The 12982-nt window shown below is 40.1% G+C and overlaps 1 protein-coding gene across 19 annotated transcripts in view; it reads left to right on the forward strand.

Moving 5' to 3' along the window:
* The window catches only part of SVIL (supervillin), a 232971-nt gene that overhangs the window by 143189 nt on the left and 76800 nt on the right, over window positions 1-12982 (forward strand). For all 19 annotated transcript variants that reach the window (XM_057498342.1, XM_057498343.1, XM_057498341.1 and 16 more), the window contains 3 exons: window positions 4343-4400; window positions 4513-4664; window positions 6910-7561. In XM_057498342.1, the coding sequence (XP_057354325.1) occupies window positions 4343-4400; window positions 4513-4664; window positions 6910-7561 (862 nt within the window). The remainder of the gene's footprint in view (window positions 1-4342; window positions 4401-4512; window positions 4665-6909; window positions 7562-12982) is intronic.

Raw genomic sequence — 12982 nt, forward strand, 5'->3', positions numbered from 1 at the left:
TCCACACCATTTCTTTCCCCTATAATCAATCTCATGTTGTAGGAATGAGGCAAATCTTGGTAACTGAAAAAACGTATTTGGTAAAAAAACAGATAATTTGTTTGCTTGAGAGCTTCTTTTCTTTTCCCACAATATTATTTCCTTTAAGAATTAGTGAGCTTGCAGAACCCAAGAATGCACTAACAGTTACCAAAGGGAAAGGGACTGGGGGTGGTGGGGAGGGTGGGAAGGGAGGGAGAAGGGGAATAAGGTCATTACAATTAGCAAACATAATGTGGTGGGGAGGGGGGCACTGGGAAGGCAGTATAGCACAGAGAAGATAAGTAGTGACTCTATAGCATCTTACTACACTGATGGACAGTGACTGCAATGGGGTATGTGGTGGGGACTTGATAATGGAGGTAGTCTAGTAACCACAATGTTGCTCATGTGATTGTATATTAATGATATAAAAAAAAAGAATTAGTGAGCTTGTTGGTACATTTAAAGTATATTTTGATTTATGACCTCATTTAATTCTTCAGTACATGATCAGATGTAAGGCAATAGGCTTGACCTAGTTTTGAGTTGGAATCTAGGCTTGGTTGAAAAGAGTGCAGTGAAGGGCTGGTGGCGTCCACCGTTAGCGTGACCTGGGGGAGGGGTACCTAGGGGACAGGTTGCCTGCTTGGAATCCTTGTGGAATCAGTGGTTCTCAGTCCAGGACAGCAGCATCCCTAGGGAGCTTTAGAACCAATTGGGAGCATTTTTGTGCCCCCAGCAGCTGGGGATAATTTGGCATTTAGTAGAAGAGCCAGGGATATTTAATGTCTTACAGTGCAGGGCTCACAACAAAGAATTCCCATTCCAAAGGCCATAAGCGTCCCAGTGGTGATCAGTGATGGTGATCTATTCCAGAGCCTGTGTCCTATGAGTCTGCTATCCTAATGAGGTGCATCTACCTGTATGCCTGCTAAATGCTGTCCTAAGACATACCCAGCAGTGAATGGCTATCAGATGACTGTTCACTGGTGGGCTGCCCAGCCTGTTTTGTCCAGAAAGAGACTGAGATCACCGTGGACTGTAGGATGACTTGGCTTGCCCTCCTGATGCCTCTCTCTCCTCTCCCTGCCCCAGGCTTCTTGAGGTTCGGTTTCTGTGATGAACAATTATTCAGTCCTAAGAGAACATTGAAACAGGGTGGTTTTCCCAGTAGGAAAACTATAGTTTTTTGTGCGTGGGACATTTGCATAGTCTCCCAGTTAATTGATCTTTCCTTCTAGAGTATGGGAAATAAAGAATGCCAGGAAGCAACTTGTTAGTTGGCTTTTTCACTGTACTCCTGGAATTCTTTTATGTCTTTAATTGTATAATTTCTACAGAAAAATAACTGTCATAAAATAAAAGTGATGTTCACAGTCTCAAATTAGGACCAAAAAAGTCTATCTTGACTCTTTCCAGCAAAAGTTATATGTCACTCTGTGTGCTAAATTAATGTTTTTGTCCTTATCCTATCTCAGTCTGTTTGGAGTGCTCTAACAAACTACACAAGGTGGCTTACAAACTGCAGAGATGGATCGCTCCCAGTCCTGGAGGCTGGAAGTCCCAAGGTCAGGGAACCCTGGGTGGCAAGCTGCTGACCTCTCACTGTGTCCTCACAAGGTGGAGCAGCAGGGAGCTCTGTGAGGCCCCTTTTATAAAGGGGCCCTAACCCAGTCGTGAGTGTGATGCCTAATCACCTCCCAAAGGCCTCATCTCCTAAAACCATCACTTGGAGAATTAGGACTTCAGTGCATGAATCTGAGGGGAACATGAACATTTAGACCATAGCACACCCAGCTGAAGTGATTTTGATGGCAGAAGAGGTAAGTGGTGTTATGCTCCTCAGAACCCAATTAATATACTTCACTTATCAGCCATGAATTTGAGGCATAAATTTAATACCTTTCAGAGCATTTGGAATTTGGTTTCGACAGCTTCTTGAGCAGTCTTATGAAAAATACAGCCCTATTCTCTTCTTTGGAGTTTAAATAATAAATTGATACTCTTTGGTTTGCATTATCCTTGAAAATATTTTCAAAGTATTTACTACCAGCCATTAAAATTTTATCATAATCTCACTAGAGCCAATTGGAAACTAGGAAGCTATTAGTCAAACTTCCTCAAAAGGCAGGATGCACCATTTTCCTTAAACCCTGTCCTGAGGAACCTAATTAACATTGCAGAGCAAGCACACCTCTGCCTCCAGCTGTTCTGGTTTCTGGAAGGACCAATTGAGAGAGGGGAGAGACTTTTTTAAAGCACACTGTCTTCACAAAAGTCAACTCAACTAAAATTTTAAGGTGTCCATCACTAGAGAGAGGCAGAAAGAGAGAAATGCATGCTTGTATCTTTGAACACAAAGGGTAATATAAAAGTTGCCTGTGTGTGGTTCTGACTCATCACTGAAAATGACCACTTAAAAAAAATAAAAGGAAATTGAAGCAGTTGAAAATTAAAGTCCATGTTTTCATACCTCCCTCTTTTAAGCTTCTCCTTTGACTCAGGCTTTCTAAAACTTTTGTGGGCCCTGGGGCTATCAGCACCTCTTCTCTCCTTCCCATTCCTGAGGATCCACTCAGAGGAGCCCCTGTGAATTCATGTGATTGAAGAGAAGGGCAGAAGAGAGACCTTTGTTCTCTGGCAAGTTTGGCCATTTCTCCAAAGAAACAATTATTTGGTGGCTTGGCGATAGTCAGCATTATAGTCACCATCACATGAGCACCTCCAAACCTCAGTGAAACATTCGTCTGCTTCTCCAGTATTGCCAGGAAAATTAGGGCAATTACCTTAATCCATCATCCTGCTGAATATAGCGAGGAGACAAATGTAAACATTTCCTTCCAGGGAAAGCCTAGAAGGGGGAGGCTCTGGAGCTGTGTTAATGGAAACTGTAGTTAATGGAGTTATGCACCATTAGAAACACAATCAGATAGTTACAGCTATTTACGGTTAAATAATAGGGTGGAGTAATGTTGTGGGTCATGATTGTTGTTGTTTGCTGATGGGCATGTGGGAGTTTATAGTAGTGTCTCTACTTTTGCAAATGTTTGAAGTTTTCCATAAAGAAAAGCTTAAAATATTTCGTTAAACCTAAAAATGGTTCAAAACAGATACTGAGATTTCTGCTTGCTAGAAAGATCCTACTGTTCCAGGACTTCCCTAACTCCCCTGGATAAAATAGAACTGCTGCTATACCTCTGAGACAGGGACCGTGGGGGTAGTCAGAGTAAGGCAAGGGCCTCCGGAAAAAGCAAAACAGGATATTTACTGACTGTAAATGTAACTTGCAGTGTAACTACATGCAAGGAAACCCCGTACCAAAACTCCGTGTTAAACATTAAGCTCTAGAGCCATTCTTCAGTGAGATCAGTTAATATTCCCCAGATAAAGGAAAGTAGCCCATGTTTTTACTATGCTAATCATTTGTAATCATGTGTGAGATTCACTTTAGCATGCTGAAAGGCCCAGGCCTATGTGCTCTTCTTCCTCCCTCAGACCTGATGTGATTTGCAAACTGGGCAACTAATTTAGCATGCAGGCCCAGCTGTAAACAACGTAGTAAAAGGCAGGAAGGATTCTGTCTTAAAGATGAGACTACATTTTAACATCCAGGAAGTTAAGAAGTAAGATTCTTAACTTACTCTTTAGCAAACACAGTGGCTCAGCCCACCCTGGGGGCGGGACAGATGGTCTTGATTGATGTGCTCCCAAACCAAGAAGCTGCTATTCTGGGAAAGAATCAGAGCAGTAAATTTATTGTGTTAACTCTGAAAAATAATCCAGAAGACTGTAAGAAACTTAGTGTCTCTTCAAAGATAAACATTTGGGGACCATTTGGTGGGTCTGCATCCCTAGCCCTTTGTCTCTCAACCTCCTATAAATCCCCTAGACAACGCACCACCATGGGTTCTCTTGTCCCCTCCTGGCGTGAGTCAGGAGCTCTGTCCTCTCACTGTATCTCTCAGTAAAAGCCTTTCCCTGGCTCTCCTACCTTAAATGTTTGCTAAGTTCATTCTTCGACTCCGCAGACAAGAACCCCAGCATCACCTCCACCCCTCGCTCTTCTGGTTTTACTTCTTAGTTCAGCCTGTCGTGTATGTGCGTGCGTGCATGTGTGCTTACACACTTCTCATTTGGCATCTGCCTCCCCCATCAGAAGACAATCTCCAGGAAAACAGGAACCATGTCAGTTCCACCTATCACAGTTTCATGGGCACCAAGAACAGAAATACAAGTTCAACAAATACATGTCACATCAATAAATAAAATGAACACGTGACTACTAAGTACAGTATTTTTATTCTTTTTTGTTTTACTTTAGTTGCAGAATTAAGAAAAATCTTTGAACCAAAGAGAAAAGAATTTTTAGAAATGAAAAGGTAAGATTTATTGTATGTAATTAGGAAGTAGAAGAGCTTGGCAAGCAGTACTCAGTTTTCCCCAGGAGCTGATTTCCATTGCTCACGATGCCTTTTTTGGTGTCTTGCACAGAAAAGAAAGAATTGCCAGGCGCTTAGAAGGAATTGAAACGGACACACAGCCCATCCTCTTGCAGAGCTGTCCCGGATTAGTGACTCATCGGCTGCTGGAGGAAGACACGCCCAGATACATGCGAGCCTCAGACCCTGCCAGCCCCCACATCGGTGAGCACACACACCTGGTGGCCTGTCGGCAAGCAGGCTGCGTGAGATGTCCCACCTAGCCTTTTTTCATCACTGGTATTGGAAAGTGAGGTAGCCCACAAAAGTGAATTATGTAGATGTAATTATTAAATACATATATTCATTAAAAACTGCAACACATAAGACAGAGATCCTCAGTAAAAATGTGTTTGTAGAAGGACTGAATGGAACATGCTTAAACAGAATCCCCGTATGCACAGACCAGCGTTCAAAGTCAAGCTGGGCCTTGAATGATTAAGGTTCATACTCTACATGTTTAAGCAACATTCTATTTGAATTATTTTAATATATGTAATTTGAAATATATCACATATTTACTTCATATTAAACAGTATGTCAGACATGACAGGTTTTCCCTGATTACTCAGCCATTGTTGGGGGCACCAAATGTGCAACTTGACCTTGGGAGAGGATGACCATGCAGGGCCTTAGTTACCTCCCTGTATGTTAATCTCACTTCATGATGTGATCCCTTTGCTTGTCATCAAAGTTTCTGATCTTCTATGGCCAGAAGACTAGAGAACTAAGGGTTTTAAAGTTACATACGTGAAGAATCAAGGGTAGAGTACCAACAGTTACAGCCAGAAATAAACCCTAGTGTGTATAAAATGTTAAATCTATATATTATTTGATAATTTAAGTTTCAAATGTTAATGAGCAAAGGAAGAATTATTTACTAAAATGGCATTGGGAAAATGGGATGTGGTGGGGTGCAGGAGAGGACAGAACCCTCCTCACTTTATATAAACACAAAAATATCACATAATCAAATTAATCACATGATTAATTTTTAGAAAATGATTAACCGTGAAAACATAGGTGAATATTCAAGTTGAATGGGATATTCAAAACAGAAACAGCTGTAGAACTCACAAATGACCAGGCCAATTGACTTGACTGCATAAGAATTAACAGCTGTACTCCAAAGAAAATCTTACTCATAGACATCACAAAAAATTAAACGAGCAAATTTGAAAAATATCCATAAGATACAGTCTCATATTCTTATGAAAGTTTATACAAACCAATAAAAATGACACTATGAATCAGTAGCATATAGAACAAAAATCATAACCAGGTATTCCAGAGAAGAAAAAGATGATACAAATAGCTAATAAAAATTTGGAAAAATGCATGTATTCTCTTTTTCTAGTAATCAAAGGAAATTTTAAAAATTAACACTCATTGTAAGAGCATATACTGTAAATTCAAGCATAAATTGATGCAGACTTTATAGAAATTAGACTGGCTGGCAAGTGTCTTGAAGTGATGTACTTTTTGATAAAACCATTCTGCTTTTACCAGCCTATCTATAGTGATAATAATCAGATTATCAGACTGATTAAAAGCTAGAAACAATTTGAATGCCCAGAAATATGAGAAGGGTTAAATTAATTATGGAAATGCCTGTCAGAATATGATATGAAGCCTTAAAAAAATGATATCTTCAAAATAAGGTTTCCAAATATAAAGTGTTTTATGTAGAATATTAATATTATATAAAACATCAGGATTATTTTACATAGAAAAAAGAAATCGATTCTATAAAAGGCTAGAAGAAATATATAGAAATGTTTGGCAAAGTGTCAATTTATTATAGATTATTATGCACTAGTGATTATTGGTGATTTAGGTTTTACCTTCCTATGTTTCCTTGGTAAACATTTTCTACATCAAGTATGTGTGCTGTAACTGGCAAAAGCCACTTCTATAAAAAACAAAACAAAACGAAAACCCCACCACAATCCTTGAATCATGTTTCAGCGCATAATTGTTATGGTTACTGTCCGCTCCTGTGAAGCCACAATCCTCCACTTACCAAATTACAGCAGCTCAAATCTCTGTTATTTTTTCTAGAGGACTCTGAACTCTGGCCTCACACATGAAATACTAAACTTAAAAACAAAAAAGTGAATAAATAAAGGGAAATAAGGCCTGAGCAAGAACTGAAGTGCTTTTGGGAGGGAGGGGCCGAGCTTTAGCCTAGCCATGCTTTGGGCTCAACTGTAGAACGAACATTTCTGTATTTCCCAGCAGATCTCCGACTTCTGCATCCCAGGTGAACCATTTTAGCTCAATACACCTGTGTGAGGAATTGGCCCTTCACACAGCACAGGCGCTCACATGTGAATTGTGTACAGACTGAGCATATTATGTAAGTCTGTATTTGGAATCTGTATGTATGATCTGTGTGATCGTCTCGTAGGCAGATCAAACGAAGAGGAAGAAACTTCTGACTCTTCGTCAGAGAAGCAGGTGCGGCCTAAACCCTGCCCAGAAACCTCAGTCCGTGGTGACTCTTCCTATGGCTCGGGTGCCATGGACCCCCAGGGTCTTGAGTCCAAAGCAGAAAGAATTGCAAGGTACAAGGCAGAGAGGAGACGGCAGCTGGCCGAGAAATACGGGCTCACTCTGGATCCTGCAGCCGACTCAGAATCTCTCTTTCGGTACACCAAGCCCAGGAAGGCCCCTGATGCTGCTGAGGAAAGGGGAGGGAAAGGTGATAGACAGGCGGGATCCAGCAGAGATGCAAGCTCTGCCTCCTCCAGGGCCTGCATGGCTGAACCCAAAGACTATGTCCTCCGCGGGAGTGATGGGGTGTCCGACACAGAGGAGCTGCTCAACGTGGAAAACCAAAGTCGAGGTCAAGAGCTGAGTGCCACTGAGCAGGCTCATGACCTGCCCCCCGAGGTGGAAAGTTCCTCATCCTTCCCATTCTCCAGGCGGGACTGCGCCTTCGGTGAAGTGCCAAGGTCCCCAAAGCACCTGCATGGTGTGCCCCTCTCCTCACCTCGGCTGCCACCCTCCCCGAGCCACTCAGCCTGCGACCCGGCCTGCCCCCAGGAGGTACGGTCCAGGTAAGCATCCTGCCATGCATTAGCACAGGGCACCGCTGGATCTGCCCTTCGAACTGTGGGTCCAAGTCTGCATATTCCTGGCATTCTGGGGACCTCTGGGCTCACTGCAGAAATAATGTGCTATGTGATTTTTTTAATTTCCACAACATCAAAACAGGTTCACCAAAGCAGGAAACTTGAATTTTTTTTTTTGTACATTCTTTTTGAAAATAATATATTGAACAAGTATCATAGGGACACCTTCATGGAGGCCTTCAGAACTCTGCTTACCGTGTTCCTCACCTGCCTTCAACAATTGTCTTTTTCTTTGTTTTCCTATAATCGTACCCAAGTGTGATTTCTTTTGTTGATATCATTTAAAAGTCATGCAGCAGAGGGACCACCACCACTACCCCATGGAGGGTCTCAGTTTAGGGTATGAAATGACTGCAAAATCCACCGACTATAACTGACATGTAGTATATAAGCACAGCTAAAAAAACAGTTGTGCATGTAAGAACACCTCATTAAAAAGATCAGCCTTTAAAAGAAATCAGTGTGTGAATAGGATCTGTCAAGACAGGAACAGTTCCCATAGGGGAAAAACAGAAAAGGTATAAAACCAGAAAGTAAAATGCCAGAGAGAATGTGTGTTTCTAAATTTAAATCTCCAAACTTAAATGAAGTTTACATTTCCAACTTTAAATGAAATTTAAACTCCTAAATTTAAGTTATGCTTAAATTCCTAAATTTAAGTTCCTAAATTTAAATTTTATAAGTAGGATGACTATATTTAAAATGCTACTTACTTACACATCTTACATTAAGGTTTCAAGTATTTATCTAGGCAGACTCCTAATCATGTTTTTCAGGTCAAACAAGCATTAGCCTCACAGATGAACTGAGGAAGGGTGAGAACCTAAGATCAAGCAAATTTATTCTGGAAAAAAAAAAGATGCTTGGAAAATACTATTTCACATTGGGACAGGGCAGTAAATGTGAGTGTCTTTAAGTGGCATACATGAAAAATAGATCACTTATTGAAGTTTACTGAGCCAGTGATGTGTCACTAGCTACTTATCATCCATGTTGAAATATTTAGAGATGTTCACTTCTAAGAGAATCAAATACTATAGATCCTGAGATTGTATTTTGAGGGCTTTTGCTCAGCCTTTGGACTTAACTACTTTAAATTTAGAAACTGTGGTCTGTTGTCTCATTTTTTGAAATGAGGTGTGTTGTTTGGGAACTTTGCATTTCATAGTAGAAACAGTGTTCTTGGCTTAGCTACTCTGTTCAAGCAAATTTCTTCATGTGCTTCGTGAGCAGGACAAAGAAACCTAACATTACAGTTTAGAAAGAAAATTGGAGTAATTATTTGGGTTTAAAAACATGAGGAATCTAATTTCTGATTGCCATATTATGACAACTATTTAAGTAATCATGACATCTAAGGCTAGCCACCTAGGTCACATATAATTGGTTCTCAGCGAGATTTTGATTTAGATGTAATAATAACTAAAACACTGAGTATTCCAGGTAAAAAGATAGGATACTTAATTGTTTCATGTGAGTTAAAATCTTATTATTAAAAAAAAAGGTTAAGAACCATTTCTTTTTAGGTTATTTGAAGAGGCATATTACCTAGCAGTTTCATAAGCTTTAGTCTCTCAATACTTGACTTTCACAAAAGAGCCTTAAAATAATTAAAAATTGTAAAGGAGTTCTTGAGAAGGCACATGCTTTATTTTGTAAAGTCCTTCAAGGTATACAATTCTATGGTTTATAGGCAGAGAAGTACAAATCATTTCATATACATTAGGAAAATATCTGAGATACATTTACATAAAGAAGGAAGGAACATACTATGTGACATGTAACATTACAAAATAAATGTTAATTTTTTTTTTAATATTAGGTTATCAGGCTTGTAAAGATGGATTTAAAGTGGATTAACATTCTGCTTAGATTGTCCTTTCTCTGAAGCCAGGAAATTCAGGAATCAGAAAACCATTGTTGTCTAATTTCCATTTAGGGAGGTAGAAAGACAAAATTCTTTGTGAACTAAAACAGTAAATAGAGAAACCTCAGTGACCTAATAACTACAGGTAACAATGAAATGTCATCCAGTAGGGCAATAAGTGACAGAAAAGCTTAGGAAGCTTCAGGAGTGACAAAAATAGTATCCACAAGTACCAAAACAATACCACATGTATTTGTGGATTTGTTGTCTCATTGAAATGGATTTTCTCACTGCTATATTATACCATGTTATCACCTTGCTCTGCCAGGTGGTTTGTCTATTAATCTCTGAATTAACTCATTCCCATTTCATCATTTTATTTTGTGCCCACTAGCAAGTGACTGTTTTTGTTTCATTAATTAAATATGAATATATCTATCATGAATAAACCATCAAAAGGCTACCTCTGGTTTCCTAAAAATCCAAATGTGAGTCAGATATCAAAGGCACAGTTTTTGTATGTTCTCATATGCACTAGCACGTGTACACAGAACAGTCATTAGTTTTTATACTCCCTCATATTATATTGCTCTTAAACTTTACAAGCTCATTAATAGCCTTTAGGGCAGTATTTAGCTGAGTAATAAATTTATTTTAGAATTACTTAATGATAAGTTTGCACAATAAAGAAGAACAGGTATGTGTGTTAGAAAGTCTTTTAATGCAGGAATCCTGTCAGTAGCCTGGGAACTAAGGTGAACACATTGTCTCTCCATCAATCCTGTCTTCCCCAATCCTGCCAAGACCCATAAACATAGAACTTCAGAAATTATGTTTTCTGGAGAGGTACTGTTACTGATACGAACCATTCTTTACTAATTATGCCACTAAATTTTAGTCTAAAATTCAAAGGGGTATGGGTTATTCAACTTTTTAAAACTCCGAGCTCCTACTACTACTAGAAATCCTGAATTCAAGGTTCTTTTTGAATTGGCACTTTGTGCATCTCTTATTTTCAAAAAAAAGAAAAAAGAAAATGCACCATACTTGTTACTTCTGTGAGTAGAGAAACTCACTCCCTGGCTTCCCACAGCTGTTTGCCTGAGTGTCAGCTGTGACTCCCTATTCTCAGGAAACTGCAGCTGGCAAAGAGGAGGATTGATTACATATTACCTCCTAGTGGTGATCCACTCTAGAAAAGCATACAGAGTAGAAGCTGAAATTTGGCTGGGGGAGAGCTTCCACTGGTAATGCGGTTTGGAGAGGGCTTCCCGTGACACCAAAGGGCTGTGGATTGGCTCAGGTAGATAGACCAGGGCAACCTCCAGAATGGACCTTTTCTGCAATACCATGAACACAGACTCAGCCAGCTAAGAAGGACATGAGCTTATGCTACACTCTCACAGTTTATTTCTGGTTGCATTTGCTCATCTCCCAGTGAGAGGTTTGCATCTAAAACCTCTCCAGAGCGTCAAGATCTAAGTTTTAGTTAATTGCTTGGTGGCCTGCATTGATGGAAGTGTCTCCGGTAGAACGATGTGGAGGTACATAGCTGGCTTTGACCGTCAGCATTCCTGTCCTAGCTTCTGTCTCTGATAGCAGGAAGATCCCTAACACCCCTTGTCAGGGCAGAATGTTGTGGAAAACGTAGATCTCTGAGGACCTTCTCTCTAAAGAAGAGACCTCTTTGTTCTCCTCAGAGGTGTTCTAGAATTGGAGTAGTGGAACCATTTCCAGCTGTACCTCCAAACGTTTGTTCCCACCCTGCTCTACTAGCTTTTGGCTATTGTACATGGTTCATTCATTCCTTTCTTTTTTCCATGTTACTCTGTTCTAACTGGCAAGTTTCAATGTCTATCCATTAAATTAAGTATGAATATGTCAGCCAAAATACTCACTAGTAGTCCTAAAAATTCAAATGTCTGCCAGATTTTAAAATACAAAATGTTGCTGATAGGCACACACAATGTGCTTTCATATGCCTGCGTGTATCTACAAAGCAAACATTGGCAGTTTTTCCAAACAAGCAACTTTAAGCAAATAAACTGTTAATTTTAATGAGAAGCTGAAGTTAATAACTATTCTTAAGGTGAATAACGTTTTATAATTAGAAGTTGTTGTATAATTAGAGCTGGATACCCCCAAGGTGAAACTGATTTTACTCTGCTGGATTTGACTTCACTTCAGTAGCAGAAAACACTTTCTAGTCTGTTTTTAAACTGTTTTTCAGTCTGTTGACTGTTGGGGTCGTAGGGAGTTAGAGCATATAGTTACATACTCGGGTATAAACCAAGAGCAACTCTCATCCTCTGTGACAGCTTAGGCTGTGTTCTTATTTCCTGGTAATACAATTCTCTGCCAGTCAGCCGCCACATCATAGAACAGTTCTGTGAACCCGAGGTTACCATCCCAAGGTTCTGTCATCCCTCGCAATGCTAAAGTCTTGTCCCAGGGGAGGTGACTCCTGTCCCTCAGGGAGCTGGCTCACCCCAAGGCCTCACAAAATAGTCAATGTTAAAGAATTTTAAATTCTTAGAAACCTAGAAATAAATAGTTTAAAAATCTATTTAATAACATGAAAAAAGTAAAGATTAAAGAACCCAAGTAGCTGAATTAAGACTGTATAGCTGTTTTGACAAAACTGAGTCCAGCCACCCATCACCCGTCAGTTCACCCAGCTTCTCTGAACCCATCAGATCTCTCCGTCACATCTGCTCTTGTTATTTCTGTCAATTCTATTTTCCGTCATAGTGGAAAAGAGACTTTGTTGTCTTTGCCCTTTGAAGATTAAAGGTATTTAGGAAAGAAGTCCAGGGATGTTAAAGACACAGATTATATGGATGTACATAAGGTATTTAAAAGCCTTGCCTTCATAAGCAAAATGACCATTTATAATCTAGGAGGATTCAAACTCTAGGCATCCACCTCTCTGTCCGTACTTCATACATATTTTGATTTATGGGTTAATTTCAGCTCTCAGGTATTTTAGCTAATCATTAAAGAAAATTATATTGAGGTTTCTCTATGCTGGGCACTGTTCTCCTAGCTGGGCATATCATTAAAAAAAATAATGGGGAGAATAACCACAACACAGTGGCGTAAATAAGCTTCTAGAGACCCAGGCTGGGTGCCGTGGGAATACCTAGATGGGGCACGAATTCCTTCCCCTTGGAGGGGTGTTCATAGTCAGACCAAGTCATAAGGATGTGGTGAGTCACCAGCTGTGCAGAGGCTGCTCCAGGCAGCAGGCCCAGCATCCTATGCAGACCGAGGAGGAGGAAGATGGGATGAGGCTGAGAGCCGCACGGGGACCAGTCATGGGGCATCTTGGTGACACAACAAGGCATTTGGCCTTTGCCTTGTGGACCACTTTGGGTGCTTGAAGGATTTTAAAACATGGGTGGTTAACTAGCTTTTTTAGAAAGATGTCTCTGGAGAAGTGTGGAGGGCTGACCTGACAGAGCATTGATTCCCATCAG

This window comes from Manis pentadactyla, chromosome 3, assembly GCF_030020395.1.
Source record: "Manis pentadactyla isolate mManPen7 chromosome 3, mManPen7.hap1, whole genome shotgun sequence".
In the NCBI taxonomy this organism is placed as follows: domain Eukaryota; kingdom Metazoa; phylum Chordata; class Mammalia; order Pholidota; family Manidae; genus Manis; species Manis pentadactyla.